The sequence below is a fragment of the Scyliorhinus torazame genome, chromosome 1, assembly GCF_047496885.1.
Source record: "Scyliorhinus torazame isolate Kashiwa2021f chromosome 1, sScyTor2.1, whole genome shotgun sequence".
NCBI lineage: Eukaryota > Metazoa > Chordata > Chondrichthyes > Carcharhiniformes > Scyliorhinidae > Scyliorhinus > Scyliorhinus torazame.
In genome coordinates this window covers 83,617,096-83,638,991 of record NC_092707.1, presented here as the reverse complement: position 1 = coordinate 83,638,991, position 21,896 = coordinate 83,617,096, and the positions used below count along the sequence as shown (strand labels likewise).

Below are 21,896 nucleotides of genomic sequence, written 5' to 3'. Positions count from 1 at the left end.
ACAATCAACAACGATTTCATGGTCATTATTAGACTTTTAATTCCAGATTTTTGTTAAATTCTTATTTCACCATCTGCTTTTGCGGGATTTGAACCTGGGACACCAGAGCATTACTCTGGGTCTCTGGGTTACTAAACCAGTGACAGACAATACCGCACCACTATGCCCATGCTGCCCCCAGTAGAGCTAGGGGTGGTCAGCCTACGTGACACTTAATGCTGTGTTTTCAGATGGTGTTCATCGCATTTACAGGGCATAAGGAGGCCATTCAGCCCATCGGGTCTGCACCGGCCCTTGGAAAGAGCACCCTAACTAAGCCCACACCTCCACCCTATACCAGTAACCCCACCCAACCTTTTTGGACAGTAAGGGCAATTTAGCGTGGCCAATCCACCTAACCTGCACATCTTTGGACTGTGGGACGAAACCGGAGCACCCGGAGGAAACCCACGCAGTCATGTGGGGAATGTGCAGGCTCCGCACAGATAGTGACCAAAGCCAGGAATCGAACCTGGGACACTGGAGCTGTGAAGCAACTGTGTTAGCCACTGTGCTACCCTGCTGCCCATGTTGCTGAGGGGCAGTGTGTAGGTTGTGTAGGGTGAGAGATAGGAGGAGATCAAAAATAGATGCTTGGGCGATGCCACAGGTAATGACACAGGAGTGGGAAGAGAAGCCATTGCAAGCGATGCCCTGGCAATGATCAGATCTATAGGAATGGAACCAGTCCCTCCCAGCTGGATGATGATGCAGAGGCATTGGAGGAGGATGGTGTGGTCAACAACGTTAAAGGCTGCAGACAGATTGTGAAGGACGAGGAAAGAAAGTTTACCTTTGTCACGGTCACATCGGATGTCATTTGTGACTTCCATAAAAGCCATTTCCCTGTTGCAGCTGATTGGAGGGATTGGAGTTCCAGAAAAGATGGGCACAGATTTGGGAGGCAACAACACATTCAAGGACTTTGGAGAGGAAAGCGAGACTGGAGATATCATGCGATGATAATTGCAGAATCTTGGCTAAACACTGCCCCCCTGCCATCCACCACAGGCATGTAATCTCTCAAGGGGAAAAATTATTCCCGCCTTAAATGTTGCTGAATGTGTTTCATTTTCCGTCTCACCATCTCTCTTTTTAAGTCTCACTGCCATACTGTCCATTAAGAAACTGGATGAAATAAATTCAGAATATTCCGTGAGATTAACTTGCCAAAGGCATTGTTGCCTACGGCGCTGAGGGCCCGGGTTCGAATCCCGGCCCTGGGTCACTGTCCGTGTGGAGTTTGCACATTCTCCCCATGTCTGCGTGGGTTTCGCCCCCACAACCCAAAAGATGTGCAGGATAGGTGGATTGGCCACGCTAAATTGCCCCTTAATTGGAAAAAATAATTGGGTACTCTAAATTTATTTTTAAAAAAGGAAAAAAGATTAACTTGCCAGAGTAGGACAAGGGGTACAAATTGAAAAAGAAAGTATGTTGGAAAGAGTCAGCCAATGGGGAGATGGTGGCGTAGTGGTATTGTCACTGGACTAGTAAACCAGAGACCCAGAGTAATGCTCTGGGGACCCAGGTTCAAATCCTGCCACTGCAGATGGTAACATTTGAATTAAATAAAAATCTGGAATCATGAAACCATTCTTGATTGTTGTAAAAACCCATCTGGTTCACTAATGTCCTTTAGGGAAGGAAATCTGCCATTTTACTCGATCTGGCCTGCATGTGACTCCAGATCCACAGCAATGTGGTTGGCTCTGAAGTGTCCCCTCAAGGGCATTTAGGGACAGGCAATAAATGTTGGCACAGCCTGCAATGCACACATCCAATGAACAAAACAAAAGTCTGGCAGTATCTGTGGAGAGAGAAAAACAGGATCACCATTTCAGGTTGATGACATCATCAAGCACTTCCTGTTTGTGTTTCAGCTTTCCAATATCTGCAGTATTTTACTTCTGTTTGGATACAGGCTCAGACTAGTAAAAGGTAAATTTAGAATTGATGCAAATTGACAGTGAATGTGATTAATATATGGAGTAGACTTTTAGATAGAATAGTGAAGGCAAAGACTGATGAATAATTTATAAAAACATTTAAATGCTCCTTTGGACTTCAGGATTATTTTGGATGCATGAATTAAGCTTGGTTGATGGATTCATACATAATTATGTTGTGGCCATCCCCAGATTGGTGTCAGCCGTCGTTCATTTGGTCGCACCCTGTCTCGCCTATGAGTCAGGTTGTGGGTTCAAGTTCCACTGAGCATGCAATCTAGACACAGTAGTGCAGGACAGAGGGAGTGCAGTGCTGTCAGATTTGTTGATTTCAAGATGAGACATTAAACGTTGGCCTTGGATCACATATGGTGTTGGAAAAAGAGCATGAGTGTTCTCCCCAGTCTCCTGACTGATATTTTTCCGTCAGCCAGCATCACTAAATCATCACTATTGGGACTAAGCATGGCCTCGGGTAGGGGTGTCCTCATCGAGGTGGCATCCTCATCACCCTAATAGCGGGGTTATTCTTGGCACTGGGAAACACCCGGCTAAACGCCCTCAACATAGGACTCAGTTTAATTTCCGTTAAATTGAGCCCGATATAAATGTAAAGTCTTACTTCCCAGTCTGAGAGGGAGGAGTAGATCGCTGACTTATTGCTGCTGGGAGCATCCAAAAACTATTTCCAACCCTCAGCACAAGCTCACAGGATCTTTAATGTTGAGCATAATTCCCCCACAAAAACAAACCCTCAGTTTGCCCACAATGTGCGTTGAATTAGAATGCTTTAATGTGTCCTGTGGTTCCAACTACATGGAGTATGCCAGCAAAAACATTTCCTAACACAAATATTTATTTTTGTACTTTCAGGCCTTGCTACGACTCAAGCTCAGAATGTCCCGATCATTAACAGCGTGGGCGGCAGCCTGACGACCCTTCAGCCAGTACAGTTTCCACAGCAACTACATGCTCACCACCAGCAGCCAATCATGCATCAGGTCCAGGGTCACATGGCTCAGAGTTCATTCATGGCTACAATGGCGCAACTTCAGAACCCACATGGTGAGACGCTTCTTGTTTATTGTCATTCCAGTGGGTTGTGGTTTCAAAAGCGATCTTACGGAATTTGCCACTTAGCTCAAAACTCCCCCAAACATTTTGCATTTAAAGTCTAGCTGGCAACAGGTCCTGTCCCATTTATGAGATAACCCATATTGTGTAGAACCGCTGGTATTGGGAGCAGGGGGGGGGGGGGGGGGGGATTCTCCCCCACACAAGAGGCTTGCTTTTCTTCAACGTTCCTCAACCACTAACTAAAACGTGGAACACACAATTCCTGTGTAAACCTATTTCTCAGTGGCAAAGTTATAAGCCAGTCATGAGCCACCTGTAATAATACAAAAGCAAAATACTGCAGAAGCCAGAAATCTGCAATTAAAACAGAAAGGGCTGGAAATGTTCACCAGGCCTGGTAGCAAAGGAAGGTCTTTCTGGTAAAAGTTCACTGACATGAAACACTGTGCTGAATTTTCTCAAATCCCAGTTAATGTCACCACTGGGGAACAAATTTCCCCCCGAGTCTATACGGATGAATGGCGGGACCCTGGGTAAGATGTTATCGGTGGCGGTCAATTAAGAAGCCACCTCCGACCACCATCTTCAATTGAGGACAACGGCTGCTCCTCAAAGCTGGCAGGCAAATCAGATGGCCAGCAGCTCGGCAGTGCCACCAGTGGAGATGGCCACTGCTGAGACTGCAGGAAAAAAGAGGGGCACATCGCACGTTGAGGTGCACTCGAAGGGAAAGTGAGCTTTTCATTTACTGTGCTGGGCTCTGGTAGACAGGCCCTGGCAATCATAGGGGTGAACCCTACAATGGCGGCATTGCAGCTATTAGGTCGACCATTCCTGCTGGGTGGGCGGGGGGGGGGGGCACAGGAGGGCGGGATCTGTGGGCAATGGAGTTGCTATTAAGATGGGAAGCTGCCATGGCCTCGCTCCTAGCAGGGATAGGAAGTGACCATTAATTGGCTTCCCACCTTCAGTCAGCAGCCGGCTGTGCAGCTAGCGATTCCGCCACTGAGAATATGCTGTGGAGGTGGGAAGGTGTCGGTCGGCCTTCCTTCTCTATGACACCATTTAACAAGGTCTTGCGCCTCCCAGCCTCTCTCCAGAGGCCTGATAAAATTCAGCCCGTTAAATCTGATTCTCTACAGACCTGCTAAGCATTTGCAGTGATTGCTACTTTATTTCCACTTGGCATGACGATACTTTAGTGATCCTCAAGCAGTTTAATGAGTCTCTTAACCTTGGTGAATGCCAACATTCCAGCCTCGAAAGGCAGCAAAAGATAACCAAATGTTTCAGGGGAAAAAATGACAACTCAAGACAGTGTTGTACACATATTCAACATTCCTAAACTTAATTCATCCATGTGTGCTCTCCCCAAGGGCAGGTCTTTGGCTCGTTATGTCCTAGTGCCTTCCTGGCTGTTTTCTTGGAGCAGCTTTTAACAGTGCCAGTTTTTCCATTAGGACAGGGAGAGCAGGCAGCTCCCAAATCAAGCTCAGCCAGAACAGGAATGCCACTGTTGGCATTATTCGGAAACATGTGTTAGCCGTCTCGCCAATCAAGCTAACTGGTCCCCATCCCTAAACTTGGCGAACCATAGAATCCCTACAGTGCAGAAGGAGGTCATTCGGCTCATCAAGTCTGCACTGACCCCCTGAAAGAGCACCCTAGCCAGGCCCACTCCCTTGCCCTATCCTTGTAACCCCACCTAACCTGCACATCTTGGTCTGTGGGAGGAAATCGGAGTGCCCGGAGTAAACCCACACAGACACGGGGAGAACATGTAGATTCCACACAGTCACCCAAGGCCAGAATTGAACCTAGATCCCTGGTGTTGTAAAGCAGCAGTGCTAACCACTGTGCCACCATGTCACCCCGGAGGAAGAGGGAACATTACAAGTTCATGAAATCACAGAGTTTTACCATTAAGTTCAGAGTTGGAGCTCCGCACCAGTTCTTCAGGGCCCAATTCCCACTCTTCGCCGTGCAATTTTCCACTCTCTTGGCACGTATTTTCCCAGCCCACTCTTTCCCACACCTAGTGGGCGGAAGTGCCAAATCTGCCTTGCTCTGAGAATGTGGCACTGCACCAGTGTTGCAGACTTTGTGCTCAAGCCCAGTGGTGGAGCTTGATCTCATGGCCTTAACGCAGAGGCAAAGATTTTTTATTATTCTTTCACGGGATGTGGGTGTCATTGGCTCGGCAAGCATTTGTTATCCATCCCTAATTGCCCTTGGGAAGTTGGTGATGAGCTGCCTTCTTGAACCGCTGCAGTCCATGTGGTGTAGGTACACCCACAGTGCTGTTAGGGAGGGAGCTCCAGGTGTTTGACCAGTGACAGTGAAAGAACGGCCGATATCTTTCCAAGTTAGGATGGTGATTGACTTGGAGGGGAACTTGCAGATGATGGTGTTCCCATGTATCTGCTGCCCGTATCCTTCTAGGTGGTATAGGTCATGGATTTGGAAGTTGCTGTCGACTAATAATTGATAGCTATCAACTAAGCCAACCCATATTGGTAAGAAATTGTATTCTTCTTTCGTACCATGTTAGGATTTTTAAAAAATGATCGTTTTGGATAATATGGGATCTAAAGAAAGGGATTATTATGATATGGGGGCCACTGCACAGGATACTGGACAGGTGACTTCAATGCTCTTTCATCCCAAAGGCCAATACTGTGGGTGCGATTCAGCCACCGCGTTGCGCCCGGAGTGGAACCGGGTGAATCCTGTGAGAGCCCCAAATCAGGCTCCATGCTGGGCTGATCACAAGTCAACCGACTCACTCCGCCCAACGTGATCTGGATCTCGCCCTCACTGGGCCTCCATTAGGCTCATTCAAACACCCGGATGCCACTTTCATCCGACGCCCGGGATGCAACAGTCACGCCTGTGAGACCCCGCAGGGTGCTGTCGAGCACTGGTTTTCACAAACATGGACAAGGCCTGAAGGTACCTCGGAGGGGGGTCTCGCAGGACGCCCCCACCCACCCCAGTACAGAACGCCACCACCTGGCGAAGGCAAAGTCTGTTTCCTCCCCAATGTGCTTCACCCTCCCATATAGATATGTCAATTTTAGCATCTTGCCTCTAGTTTCTCATGCCTTTTCTGGCGTTAGATCAACCTAGTTTCTGCCTATTCCTTAAATCATTAAAAAAATTCCACCTCTTCTTTCCTGACCTCATTCTGCTGTTGATGTCTGATACAAACTGTGCCAGTATAAATTATTTTCTTTGTTCGTAAGAAGTGGAATATATTTTAAAAGATGAGAAACTTGTAAGTGTTGATGTCCAAAGAGACTTCGATGTGCTTGTGCGAGGAACGCAGAAAGTTAGCATGTGAGTGCAGCAAGCAAGTAAGAAGGCAAAAGACATGGTTGGCCTTTATTTCAAGGAGATTGGAGTACAGGAATAAATAAGTCTTGCTACATTTATATAGGGTTTTGGTAAGACCACATCTGGAATACTGTGTGCAGTTTTGGTCTCCACATTTAAGAAAGGATAAACTTGCATTGGAGGCGATACAGCAAAGGTTCACTAAATTAGACCCTGGGATGAGGAGGTTTGTCCTGTGATGGGAGGATGAGCAAATTGGATTTATATTCTCTGGAGTTTGGAAGAGTGAGTTGCTATCTCATTGCAGCCTTCAAAACTCTGAAGGGGCTCGATAGGGCGGACACAGAGAGGTTATTTCCGCTGGTTGGGGAATCTAAAACATGGGTGCAGAGTTTCAGAATAAGGGGCCAATCAATTAAGACTGCGATGAGGAGAAATGTCTTCACTCAAAGGGTTGTGAATCTTTTGAATTATCTACCCCAGAGGGTTGTGGATGGTCCACCATTGAATACATTTAAGGCCGGGATAGACAGAGCTTTAGTATCTCAGGTAATTAAAGAACATGGGGAGGCGGTGGGAAAATAGAGTTGAAGCCCAAGATCAGCCATGATCGTATTGAATGATGGAGCAGGCTCGATGGGCCGAGTGGTCTACTCCTGTTCTTGCCTTTTTTATTCTTTGCGACCAACAATAGACTTGGATTTCCTGGCATCTTGGTTTTTCAGAATGTGCCACCGATCTTTCACCCAATCCTCCGCAATGTACTTGCAGATCCTACAAAACCTGCATCTTTAATATGTGAACAACATCGCTCTCCAAACGGAGACAATGGAAGAATATTGCACACTTCTTAAAGAACTGTGACATCAATAACGGTGTAAAGATGAATCCAAGGGAAGGTCAAATTGTTAGGTTCTGGGTAAAGTGTGTCTGCATAATTGGAGAGCTTGCATCCTGACAGGTAATGGACAATATCAGGTTTAGACAAAGCACCAATGCTAGTTGATGTGTTTTTGGGGTACTATTGGGAGAGCTGGGCTATCGTGGGGAATGCATCGAAGTTTTGCAGATAAAACAAGAACAATGCCATTACTCTCTTTTTTGTTTCGTTCATGGGATGTGGGCGTCACTGGCTGGGTCAGCATTTATTGCCCATCCCTGACGGCATTTAAGAGTCAAACACATTGCTGTAGATCTGGAGTCACATGTAAGCCAGACTAGGTAAGGACAACAAATTTCCTTTTCTAAAGGATATTACTGCACCAGATGGGTTTTTACAACAATCGACAATGGTTTCCTTAAAGGTATAGGAATGGGGACCAATTCAGGAACAAGCATTGACTGGTTTAAAGAAAACCGTGGTGCTTAATACACTTGAGTCTAGATAGAGGTGGGGTTTCGATTCCTCACTTTCCACAACCTATTACAAGAAGATCCCACTGTTCGGGTCTCAGTTGCATAAGAACCTAAGTCATAGAGGAGGCGTATGAAAAAAACAATTACTCCCAGTATATTGGTCACAAATATACTTGCAATTTATTTTTATTTAACCAGATTTAGTTATCTGACAGATAGCAAAGGAGATTTTTTTCTAAGGATGCTGTATCAAAACTTTGCGACCTTATCTGTGTTGCACATTGCCAAATTTGTTAGCACTGTGGTTAGCACTGTGGCTTCACAGCGCCAGGGTCCCAGGTTTGATTCCCGGCTGGTCACTATCTGTGCGGAGTCTGCACAGTCTCCCCGTGTCTGCGTGGGTTTCCTCCGGACGCTCTGGTTTCCACCCACAAGTCCCGAAAGACATGCTGTTAGGTCATTTGGACATTGTGTGTATCCAAACAGGCACCGGAATGTGGCGACTAGGGGATTTTCACAGTAACTTCATTGCAGTGTTAATGTAAGCCTACTTGTGACAATAATAAAGATTATTATTATTATTATTAAGGGTCAAGATTGGGTTTGACTTGTTTAAGCAAGCTTCAGGACACCCACTGGCCAACCCCATGAGGCTCCGAGGCTTCAATGTCAGCATGCTATATCACCAGCTGCAGCCTGGGAGATAGGGCGTGGGAGAGAGTCGCAGGGATGCAACCAGGAAGAACCAAACAGTCACTGGTTAGCAAATGTCAATGAGAGCTTAATGAAAGGCATGTCGATGTAGACTAGGTTTTCCTAGGCTGGATCTGAACCAACACCCCCTGAGATTAAGGAGCAGCATGGTAACCCAGTATTCCATATAGTCACCATGGTTACTTTGGGACGCGCATGCAGAATCTGACTGAATGGAAATGTGAAAGCGAGACCCCAACTGAGATTCCCGACCAATAATATTCTTAAACTAAATCATCAGTGCACACTTTGCATAAGTGACTGCCAGCTGTACCCATGGAGTCTACCAAGCAAATTATCCTGGAGCATCGATAATCACAAACACAAACCGACTAGCACTGCATAGTCAGCCCATGTGAAGCTTATGAGAAACCCCATCTGAATTAAACAGAAACAGGTCATGGTCAAATCCAAGTAAACTTAAGGTCATCCAAAATTCTGCTGCCCAAGCCATTTCATCCATCACCTCTGTGCTCTCTGACCTACGCTGGTTCCTGGTTAAACCTCGCTCCTTTCTCTGTGAAATCCAATCCCTGGCCCTACGATCCTCCAAGGTATATACCACTCTTAATTCTGACCACAGGAACATCTCTGATTTTAGCCACTCTATCGTGATAGCTGTGTGCCTTGTCTCTGATCTCTGGAATTTGTTCCTTCACCCTCTCTGCCTTGCTCTCCTCTTCTGGATGCTCCTTAAAAACTACCCTTTTTTGCCCAAGCTTACCTTAAAAACTCCCCATGTCAAATTTGTTCCATGGTGCTCCGAGCACCTTGGCTATATTAAAGGTGCTATATAAATGCAAGTTGTAGTTGAAGGAACACAAAGTTCACTCACTGCACAGCTGAGAATCTGGAGCTTGTGCCCTTCCATGATGATTGACCCTTGGTATTCTGAGATGATAAGATTTTAAATTCTGCAATCACTCAATAGGAATTCGTCACCATGAATGGGTATACACAATTGTACTTTGGAATAGAATTTTGCAGAGAAAACTGGGGGGGAATAAGACACTTGTTAAAACTGACTATTTTAATCAAACTGATTTGGCCACCTGACCTCGGGCATGATATAACCGAATTCCGACAAGGATGTTGGCCGGTGCTCACAGCGCTGAGAAAGACCACACTATCTAACGAGACTTTGTTGCAACCGGGGCCTCCACAGGGAACGCCCCGCCGAGGCTGCACTTAGTCCCATTTTCTGCACTGGAAAGCTCCCAATCTCTCTCGACCGCCCCCCTCATGCGCCGGCGTCCTATAAGGGGGTCCTCAGGGGCCCCCTGCACTCCACCTCACATGGGCAGGGAACCCCCAAGCCTGATCCACGAAACATGACATTGGTAGTGCCCCAGCCAGCACCACCTGGCCACCTTGGTAGTGCCAGGCTGCCACCCAGGTGGCACTGCCATGGTGCCAGGCTGCCAGTGCCATGGTGCCTGGGTGGCATCAGCAGAGCCTGGGTGCCATCCTGCCCAGAGGGCAACTATCTGGGAGGGGTTCCAATCCCTTAGGAGACCCCCCAAATGCCGTCCCATCTGGTCCACGTTTGTGGAGATCAGCACTGAACGGCACTTGCCTGAAATCTCTAAAGCAATGGCATTAGATCCCAGGGCCTTGGTAGATCCAGCGAATACACATTTGAGTGCGACGGTCTCACTCTAATATGTAGTTTTGCCAAATACTGATCCCACCCAGGATTCAAATCACAACGTCTTACAAGATCCCATTAGATCGTACAAGGCGTGACGCGCTGGGTCGATCACAGAAGAGGGATCTCCCGGCATCTACCGGCCACGCTCCCATTCATACAAACAGGGGCACAGCCAGTAGTTAGTACCCAGAATATCTCCTGAAGTGGCGCAATGTAAAATTTTGTTTTACAATGCCCGTGCACATTCCTGGCACATTTCGTTACATCATAGGTGCCATATCAATATAAGTTGTTGTTGTTGGGGACTACACTTGCATCTTTGAGTATAAACAAAGCAACCTTCTTCTTCCTTCTCCTTAAGGATCATGCTCCACAAGTCAGCTAGCTGCTTTCCTAAAGGTTTCTATTCTTTATTCAGCTACCATGGGGCATCACAAATTGAGCCAAATCCTCATAGCTCCCGATACTCCATACATTCAGCAATATGAGAATATTCTTCCGACACATAGGGTGCGAATCTCCTGCCATGTTGGACGCTCGCATGAACTCCGTGAAAAACCCGCCACAAATTAACTTTGAAATGTTTTGGGAGAATCGGGCCCATACTCTCCAGGTGCAGATAAAAACAAAGGACACTGGGGCTTGACATCAGACAACATCCAATGTCTTTGAACAGAATTATAGAAGGTTACAGCACAGGAGGAGGCCATTTGGCCCATTGTGGCTGTACTGTCTCTTTGCAGAACAAGAACAAAGAACAAAGAAATGTACAGCACAGGAACAGGCCCTTCGGCCCTCCAAGCCCGTGCCGACCATGCTGCCCGACTAAACTACAATCTTCTACACTTCCTGGGTCCGTATCCCTCTATTCCCATCCTATTCATGTATTTGTCAAGATGCTCCTTAAATGTCACTATCGTCCCTGCTTCCACCACCTCCTCCGGTAGCGAGTTCCAGGCACCCACTACCCTCTGCGTAAAAAACTTGCCTCGTACATCTACTCTAAACCTTGCCCCTCTCACCTTAAACCTATGCCCCCTAGTAATTGACCCCTCTACCCTGGGGAAAAGCCTCTGACTATCCACTCTGTCTATGCCCCTCATAATTTTGTATACCTCTATCAGGTCTCCCCTCAACCTCCTTCGTTCCAGTGAGAACAAACCGAGTTTATTCAATTGCTCCTCATAGCTAATGCCCTCCATACCAGGCAACATTCTGGTAAATCTCTTCTGTACCCTCTCTAAAGCCTCCACATCCCTCTGGTAGTGTGGCGACCAGAATTGAACACTATACTCCAAGTGTGGCCTAACTAAGATTCTATACAGCTGCAACATGACTTGCCAATTCTTATACTTAATGCCCCGGCCAATGAAGGCAAGCATGCCGTATGCCTTCTTGACTACCTTCTCCACCCGTGTTGCCCCTTTCAATGACCTGTGGACCTGTACTCCTAGATCTCTTTGACTTTCAATACTCTTGAGGGTTCTACCATTCACTGTATATTCCCTACCTGCATTAGACCTTCCAAAATGCATTACCTCACATTTGTCCGGATTAAACTCCATCTGCCATCTCTCCGCCCAAGTCTCCAAACAATCTAAATCCTGCTGTATCCTCTGACAGTCCTCCGGGACATCCCTTGAAGACAGTGAGGATCCAAAGATTTCTGTCAAGGCCTCAGCAATTTCCTCTCCAGCCTCCTTCAGTATTCTGGGGTAGATCCCATCAGGCCCTGGGGACTTATCTACCTTAATATTTTTTAAGACACCTAACACCTCGTCTTTTTGGATCTCAATGTGACCCAGGCTATCTACACACCCTTCTCCAGACTCAACATCTACCAATTTCTTCTCTTTGGTGAATACTGATGCAAAGTATTCATTTAGTACCTCGCCCATTTCCTCTGGCTCCACACATAGATTCCCTTGCCTATCCTTCAGTGTGCCAACCCTTTCCCTGGCTACCCTCTTGCATTTTATGTACGTGTAAAATGCTTTGGGATTTTCCTTAACCCTATTTGCCAATGACTTTTCGTGACCCCTTCTAGCCCTCCTGACTCCTTGCTTAAGTTCCTTCCTACTTTCCTAATATTCCACGCAGGCTTCGTCTGTTCCCAGCCTTTTAGCCCTGACAAATGCCTCCTTTTTCTTTTTGACGAGGCCTACAATATCTCTCGTTATCCAAGGTTCCCGAAAATTGCCGTATTTATCCTTCTTCCTCACAGGAACATGCCGGTCCTGAATTCCTTTCAACTGACACTTGAAAGCCTCCCACATGTCAGATGTTGATTTGCCCTCAAACATCCGCCCCCAATCTATGTTCTTCAGTTCCCGCCTAATATTGTTATAATTAGCCTTCCCCCAATTTAGCACATTCATCCTAGGACCACTCTTATCCTTGTCCACCAGTACTTTAAAACTTACTGAATTGTGGTCACTGTTACCGAAATGCTCCCCTACTGAAACATCTACCACCTGGCCGGGCTCATTCCCCAATACCAGGTCCAGTACCAGGTGAAGTCTCAAAATGAATCCCATTTCCCTGCCCTTTTACCCTCTCTAAATCTCAAATCCATGAATAGAGAACGTAAAGTCATCATTGTCCCAGATAACCATAGGCTGTGGGGGGAAAAAGAGCAGACTGGTAGTGATTTAACCTGAGGATCACCACACCTCAAGCAAGGGGGAAGGTGGGGAAGGCAGGGCCATCATGAATAACTTCAGCCGGTATGGGAATTGAATCCATGCTTGCTCTGCATCACAAACCAGCTGTCCAGCCAACTGAGCTAAACCGACTCCCAAATGTACCTATGAACCTACAGCCCATCATAGTCAGCAACAAACGTACTGGACAGGAAACGCTCACTGTACCTTTAGAAGGGGCGATAGTCTGATTTTAAACTTTTGCACAGTAAAAAAATTGGAAAGGATCAAAACTGATGCCATTTTAATGAAAATGTATCCATTTGTCTTCAGAAAACTGAAAGAAAAAGCAAATGATGATTGTGCCCAAAATGATACTTTTCCATCTTTTGTTCTTTGACCATTTCATATTCCTCGCTCCCTCAGTTCCGGCTAGTGTGCAGGGCCATTGAGCTCTGTGGAAATTCTTAAAGCCCTGATCAATTGCTCTAAGTGGCTGGCATTTAATGGGCCTCCACCCAACCCCGACTCCTTGCTGTGGTATGAGCTCTGCTTTCACAGTGCCCCACATTGTGGTCTGGTCAAGAGCATGCAAAACGCACCACTGGCAGACTGGAATTCCAGTCAGTGAGGGGGATACAGTCGCCAAACCAATGGACAGAAACATAACGTTGTCCCAGTTGCTCTGCTCAGTGCCGACCTGTATGTACACAAAGTAGTCACCCTACATAGCAAATCAATAAATCCGCCATTGTTTTAGAATCACATACAGTGCCACACATGCCATCAGGATGTCCCAGGATGCTTCACAGATAATTAAACAAGGCCGTCACTGTTACAATTTAGGAAACATGGCAGCCAATTCCTGCACAGCAAACAGCAGTGTGATAAATGACTGGATCATCTATTTTAGTGCTGTGGATTAAGACCATAAGACATAGGAGCAGAATTAGGCCACTTGGCCCATCGAGTCTGCTCCGACATTCAATCATGGCTGATATTTTTCTCATCCCCATTCTCCTGCCTTCCCCCCATAACCCCTGATCGCCCTTATTGATCAAAAACCTAACTATCTCTGTCTTAAAGACACTCAGTGATTTGGCCTCCATAACCTTCTGCGGCAAACAATTCCACAGATTCACCACCTTCTGGCTGCAATTCCTCTTCCTGTCTGTATTAAAGGCTCGTACCTTTAGTCTGAGATTGTGTCTCATTGAATGATCAGCATTAGCCCGAGAGCTCCCCAGTGAAATAGTGCCTTTAGGTCTCTTACATCTACCCGAGAGGGCAGATAGGGCCTGGGTTTAATGTCACATCCAAAAAAAAAAATGCTTCTTAAATTCCTCTGTTATCACTTCACTTGAGTGGCAACCAAAAATATTCCCGTGTCAGGACTTGCTTTCTGATGAGAGGTCATTGATCTGAAGCATTGGGCATGATTTACTGGCCTTGCTGCCCCCGACTCGTGATGCGACCAGGCCGTTAAATCTCGCGATCTGGATCTCGCCCACAATGAGATACTGGGGCTGGTTTAGCACAGGGCTAAATAGCTGGCTTTTAAAGCAGACCAAGGCAGGCCAGCAGCGCAGGTTCAATTCCCGTACCAGCCTCCCCAAACAGGCGCCGGAATGTGGCGACTAGGGGCTTTTCACAGTCACTTCATTTGAAGCCTATTTGTGACAATAAGCAATTTTTATTTCATTTTTTTTTTCATTTCACTGGAAGTGGTGAAGGGACCCGAACCCAGCCTTCAGGGCCGTGACTAGTTTCAGAGATTGGCAACAGAACTTTAGAATGGGTACAGGCGGATTGTCTGTGATCCTGGGAAAATACCAGGGAGATTTCCAGGAAGGCCTAGAGAAGATAAAAGGGGGCCATGGCTAAAACGTACTTAGACCCAATGCCCAACCCAAATATTTTAGGGCCTGCCCAGTCCCATACACCTTTTTATTGAAGGTGAACAACGGGTTGAGCTGGCTGGAAAACGTGGGTATTATATGCCAGTCCAATTCGCAGAATGAGCAGAACCAGTGGTCCCGGTGCTGAAGCCAGACAAGTCCGTCTGCTTATGTGGTGACTATAAAATGACAGTCCCTCTTGGACAGCTACCTCTTGCTATGTGTGGGAGACCTAATACGCGAAGCTGGCTGGGACCCACTGATTCACAAAGCTGGACATGAGCCAGGCGTTACTCCAGTTGGAGTTGGACACGGTGTCTGGAAAATACATCACCATTAATACCGACACAGGATTGTATGAGTACACCCGCCTCCCATTCGGGGTGTCATCATCATGTGCAATTTTCCAGCGGGAAATAGAAACCATTCTTCAAGGGTTCCCCAGGGTGGCTGGTTATCTGAATGATGTACTTATTACCAGAGCCACTGAGAGGGAACACCTGGACAATCTAGAAGAAGGCCTTCATCGATTTGCAGGTGTCTGCCTGAAGAAAGGCAAGTGCATCTTTTAGATGAAAGAAGTTATATACCTGGGATACCGGGTTGACAAAGATGGTTTGCATCTGGTAGAGGAGAAAGTCTGAGCCTTTGAGCGGACCCGAGAACATGGCAGAGCTAAGGTCATTCCAAGGGCTCATCAATTATCACGGAAAATGTCTCTGACCATACTTTCCGTATCCATATCTGATGTTGAGTCTTCCATCTCCTGCTGACATGGGCCCTGCTCCCTGGAAAGTTATGCTCCTTGTGCTCTTTATGCTAACAGATGGTAGCCCGGGGAAACTGTGGTCATCGGTATGGAAAAATGAAATGAAAATCGCTTACTGTCACAAGTAGGCTTCAAATGAAGTTACTGTGAAAAGCCCCTAATCGCCGCATTCCGGAGAAGTGTTTAGGTACATGCAGGTTCGGGATTTTGCCAGGAAGCAGATACAGAGCTTCCTAGAGGAACCGGCCTCCACATTGCTGGAGGAGGTGCTGACGACAAGGGGACTGGAGAAGGGGGCAGTGTCAGCGGTGTACGGAGCTATTTTGGAAGAGGATAAGGCACCACTGGAAAGGATCAAAGAAAGTGGGAGGAAGAGCTGGGAGAGGTTATGGAGGAGGGGGTCTGGTGTGAGGTGCTCCGGAGAGTGAATGCCTCCACCTCATGTGCGAGGTTGGTGCAGATATAGCTGAAGGTGGTATATAGAGCGCACCTCACGAGGGCGAGGATGAGCCGATTTTTTGAAGGAGTAGAGGATGTGTGTGAGCGTTGTGAGGGGGCCCCGCTAATCACGTTCATATGTTTTGGTCCTGTCCAAAGCTAGAGGATTACTGGAAGGAGGTGTTTAGGGTAGTTTCCAAGGTGGTGCATGTGAAACTGGACCCGGGTCCCCGGGAGGCCATATTCGGGGTGTCGGACCAGGCAGGGTTGGAAACGGGTGCGGAGGCAGATATCATAGCCTTCGCCTCGTTGATCGCCCGAAGGCGGATCCTGCTGGGATGGAGAGCAGCCTCTCCACCCAGTGCCCTGGCATGACGGGGGGACCTGTTGGAATACTTGACCCTTGAGAAGGTGAAGTTCGAACTGAGGGGAAGCTCGGAGGGGTTCTACAAGTCATGGGCACTATTTATTATGCACTTTCAAGAACTGGATAACATCGAACATTAGTTGGGGGTGGGGGTGGGGGGGGGGGGGGGGTGGGAGGGTTGGGGGGGAGGGCGCTGTGTATATTAAGGGTGACTATGGGTAATCCATGATTCCTTTTTGTCATTTGTTTATGTAAACATGCGGGCTGATGTTTGGGGGTTGGTGGGAGGATGGGATCGTTATTGTTGTTATGGGGATTGACATATCTGTTGCTGATTATTTTTTATTGTTGATGGGTGTAAATGCGGGAGAAAATGTGAAAAAGGAGGCAAATAAAAATATTTTTTAAAAAAAAAGAAAGTACATGCGGTCAGTGGAGGGGAGGGGCCCTTTGAAGTCCACGCTGAGGCGTTCAAAGGGGCGGGAAGCTTTACCAGGCGCGCACTGTCTGGCCGGTAGAAGTGCGGTTTACACTCCGTGCAGACCTGGCAGTCTCTGGTGATAGCCCTGACTTCCTCGATGGAGTAGGGTAGATTGCGGGCCTTTATGAAGTGATAAAAGCGGGTGACCCCTGGGTGACAGAGATCGTCATGCAGGGTCCGGAGCCTGTCCACTTGTGCGCTGGCACATGTACCTCAGGACAGGGCATCGGGGGGCTCATTGAGCTTACCGGGTCGATACAAAATCTCGTAATTGTAGGTGGAGAGCTTGATCTTCCTCCTCAAGATCTTATCATTTTTGATCTTACCCCACTGTGTGTTGTTAAACATGAAGGCAACCGACCGTTGGTCAGTGAGGAGAGTGAATCTCCTGCCGGCCAGGTAATGCCTCCAATGCCGCACATCTTCAACGATAGCTTGGGCCTCCTTTTCGACAGAAAAGGGCCAAATTTCAGAGGCATGGAGGGTGCGGGAAAAGAAGGCCATGGGCCTGCCTGCCTGGTTGAGGGTGGCGGCCAAAGCGACGTCTGATGCATCGATCTCGACTTGGATGGGGAGCGTCTCGTCGACCGCATGCATCGCGGCCTTGCCGATGTCGACCTTGATACGGTTGAAGGCCTGGTGAGCCTCGGCCATCGAAAAACTGTGGAGTGAATGAGTGGGTGGGCCTTGTCCGCATAGGTAGGGACCTACTGGGCGTAGTACGAGAAGAACCCCAGGCAACGTTTGATGGCCTTGGAGCAGTGGGGAAGGGGGAGTTCCATGAGGGGGCGCATGCGATCGGGGTCGGGCCATAGAACTCCGTTCTGAATCACATAGCCGAGGATGGCTAATCGGTTCGTGCTGAACACGCACTTCCCCTTGTTGTAGGTTAGGTTGAGCAGTTTGACGGTGTGGAGGAATTTGGAACGGTTAACGTCATGGTCCTGCTGGTCATGGCCGCAGATGGTGACGTTATCCAGGTCCGGGAAAGTGGCCCGCAGTCCGTACCAGTCAACCATTTGGTCCATCTTCCATTGGAAGACCAAGACCCCGTTAGTGACGCCGAAGGGAACCCTAAGGAACTGTAAAAGGCGGCCGTCCGCTTCAAACGCGGTGTACTGGCGGTCCGCCTTGCGAATGGGGAACTGGTGGTAGGCAGATTTCAGGTCCACTGTCAAGAAGACCCGGTACTGTGCAATCTGATTGACCATATCAGATGTGCGTGGGAGGGGGTACGCGTCGAGCTGCGTATACCGATTGATGGTCTGACTGTAGTCACGACCATCCTGTTTTTCTCCCCAGTTTTCACCACTACCACTTGGGCTCTCCAGGGGCTATTGCTGGCCTCAATCATACCTTCCCGATAATACCTTCCTGATGAAGGTCTTGTCCTGGGAACTGTACCGTCTGCTCCTGATGCCGACGGTTTTGCAATCCGGGGTGAGGTTCGCAAACAGGGAAGGTGGGTCGACCTTAAGGGTCGTGAGGCCGCATACAGTAAGGGGTGGTAGGTGTGGTGAGAAATATCACTGTATGTACATAAAGGGTTAATGTACATACACTACACCTAGCTAGACACTAGAGGGAACACCAGAGACATGACACACAGGCAGTCAACCAATAGGTCAGTAAGATAGGACACGACCAATGGGCATTCACGATACACACAGAAGTGACACTACCACAGGAGGGCATTACACCAACCCATATAAAAGGACACATCACACATGCTCAGTCTCTTTCCAGTGGAGACACTCAGTGAGTACAGACACAGGGTTGATTGAACATCACACCCACCACGTGGATTGTGGCAGACTGGTTCGTCAGTCTGCGTAGCTATATCAGGATTAACAGTAGAGTTGAATCCAAGTAGGAGAATTGTTAATAGTTTAATAAACGAGTTAAAGTTATCTCCAAGTCTGAACCTTCCTTTGTCAGAGTGCACATCAAGGAAGCAGCTTATTCTACGTCAAGAGCATAACAAAACATGGTTCCGGGAGTGACTGTTAAATCCATACAGTTAAAACTCAGCAAACCGTGACTACCAGCAACAGAAGCTAGGCAAGATGATGTTCGGGATTGCGGTTCCACAGCAGCTCCAGTACCAAGGCAATCTCAATGAAAACTGGCGTTGGTTCCGGCAGAGATTCGAGATCTACCTGGTAGCGTCCAACTTAGATGGCGTGGTGGATGCAGAGAAAATAAAGCTTCTACTTACCATCATAGGTCCAGAAGCAGCTGAAATCTTCCAGTCCTTCAATACTCAAAGGGGCAAAACAAGAGAAGACTCCACAGTGAGACAACTGCACGTCTCCACACAAGAAGTGACTCCAGTGACACAAGCCTCTACAGCGAGCTCGTGCACAGACTCCACGATAGAGGCAACGCAAGACTCCACAGCGCAGTCCTTGCATGAACAAGAAGTGATGACAGTTTCCACAGAGAGACCAATGCACAATTCTACACAAGGAACGCTACAAGACTCCACAGAGGGAGTGACACTAGCCTCCACAGCGAGCTCGTGGACAGCCCCCACGATAGAAGCAATGCAAGACTCCAAAGCGCAGTCCTTGCATGAACAAGACCATGAGGGTCTAGCAACCTCCTATGAGCAACCAGGAGCAGACAATGCAAGTCTGCCACGCTCAAGTGAACAGAAAGACTCTGACAGTCTACCACGCTCAAGTGTACAGCAAGCAGACTATGACAGTCCACCCAGATTATTTGAGCCACCAGAAGAAGACTCTGACAGTCTACCCAGCTCAAGTGAACGACAAGAAGACACTGAGGCTCTACCCATTGTATGTGAGACAAGTGACGATGGCATCCCACTTCCCATACCAGATGTGCAACGTGACAGACCTCAGCTAGAATGTACAGAAGCACTCAACAGTCACAGTGAGACAACTGGTGACTCCGGTGACACCACATTACTTCAAACCTCATTCGCTCGAGCCTCTCCACAAGCAAATGCATTCCTGAATGTTTTGACTCCAGACGTGGAGCATCAAGAAACCTCAGAAGATGCAAGTGAACCTGAAATGACTCCGGATGGGGAGCATCAACAAATCTCAGCTGACTCAAATGAACCTGCAATGACTTTGGACGGGGAGCATCAAGAAACCAAAGCTGATTCAAGTAAGCCGGACATGACTCCAGATGGGGAGCGCCGCAAACTCAGTGACGGCACGCTCAAGGAGACGGCAGATGCCACAAAGCACGCTGACACGAGTAACTGTGTGAAGGACTCATATTATCCACAGAGTGTGGTCCTTGAGTGCAGCAAACACGGCAACAAAACCAACCACAACAACAACAACATCAAAGACAATAGCAGGAAGCGTACCAAAGGCAACAACGTCGACAACAAGCACGACAAAAACAACACCAATGGAACTGCGACTGGTACGACATGGTACAACTCTGCAAATGAGGGACACTGTTACTGCTCAGCTCAGTACAATGACATGCCATGGCAGGACGATGCATCTTACCAATTCACGTTTGCTGCACTACCAACAGGCAACCTGGCTTTCAGGACAGATGCCATCAAGAATTACCGCCACAAGCATCGAAAGAAAGAAGAGTCCAAATCCGACAACAAAGTGATTTGACCACTTCTTGGTTCCTTCAGCACAGGGACACTGATGGCGTTTATAATGCAATGCCACCATCAACATCACCAACTCACCAACCAAACAAGAAAGCCACTCGACCATAATAATTAATGAACTTTGGACTCATGCATATGATTTGGACTTATTGGTTAATGATCACTGTTATCATAACTTGTACAGAGTATCACTCATCTACCTAGTTTGTTCAATTTTCTTTAACACTGTACAGGAAATATGTAACACAAAAAAGGGGGGGATGTGGTGATATACATCACTAAGTACACAAAGGGTTAATGTACATATACTACACCTAGCTAGACACTAGAGGGAACACCAGAGACATGACATGCAGACAATCAACCAATAGGTCAGTAAGATAGGACACTACCACAGGAGGGCATTTCACCAACCCATATAAAAGGACTCATCACACATGCTCAGTGTCTTTCCAGTGGAGACACTCAGTGAGTACAGACACAGGGTTGATTGAGCATCACTCCCACCACGTGGATTGTAGCTGACTGGTTCGTCAGTCTGAGTAGCTATAGAAGGATTAACAGTAGCGTCGAATCCAAGTAGGAGAATTGTGAATAGTTTAATAAACGTGTTAAAGCTATCTCCAAGTCTGAACCTTCCTTTGTCAGAGTGCACATCAAGGAAGCAGCTTATGCTACATAAAGAGCATAACAAAACAGTAGGGGCCCGCCAAATTTCAGTGTTAGGCTCTGGAGGTTGCACTGGAAGTCCAGGCCGAGTAGCAAGGCAGCACAGAGGTTGGGAGGACGTAGAGCCGGAAGCCGCTGAACTCTACGCCCTGGATGGTGCGGGCGGTGGTGCAATACCCCCGGATCACCAGGGAGTGGGATCCGGAGGCCAGGGAGATTCTCTGGTTGATGGGGTGTCCGTGAGGGAGCAGCGCCTTACCGTATCGAGGTGGATGAAGCTCTCAGTGCTCCCGGAGTCCAGAAGGCAGGATATCTTGTGCCCGTCGACCTTCACTGTCGTCGATGCGGTCGTGAGGTTGTGCGGTCGGGACTGGTCGATCGTGATGGAGGTCAGACATGGCTAGTCGGCGGCAGTTGCAGGCGATGAACAGCCCGATGAGGTGCCTGACGAGCAGGGGTCCTGAGGCGGAAAAGATGGCGACGCCCATGGGCCGCACATGTTCTGAGGCGAGCAAGGTGGCGGCGCACACGGGCCGCACGTGTTGTGAGGGGAGCAAGATGGCAGCGCCCACGGGCCGCAGGTGGTCTGAGGCGAGGGAGATGGCGGCGCCCGCGGGTCCCACATGGGGGGTGTCGGGAGAATAGCGGCGACCGAGCGGGCCTGTCACACAGCAGCAAAATGTCCTTTCTTCCCGCAGGCCTTGCAGAGCGCGCTCCGTGCCGGGCAGCACTGTTGGGGGTGTTTTGGGTGTTCGCAGAAGTAGCACTTGGGTCGCCCGGGGTTGGTTGGCTGCCGCGCGGCACAGGCTTGGGGTTGGCTGGGGGAGGTCGCTGATGGGGTCCACGGTGGGGTGTTTG

The 21,896-nt window shown here is 48.2% G+C and overlaps 1 protein-coding gene across 1 annotated transcript in view; it reads left to right on the top strand.

The window, feature by feature from the left end:
* The window catches only part of LOC140409133 (hepatocyte nuclear factor 1-alpha-like), a 318,850-nt gene that overhangs the window by 196,684 nt on the left and 100,270 nt on the right, over nucleotides 1–21,896 (top strand). Inside the window, exon 7 of the mRNA XM_072497293.1 lies at nucleotides 2,862–3,053. Within this exon, the coding sequence (XP_072353394.1) occupies nucleotides 2,862–3,053 (192 nt within the window). The remainder of the gene's footprint in view (nucleotides 1–2,861; nucleotides 3,054–21,896) is intronic.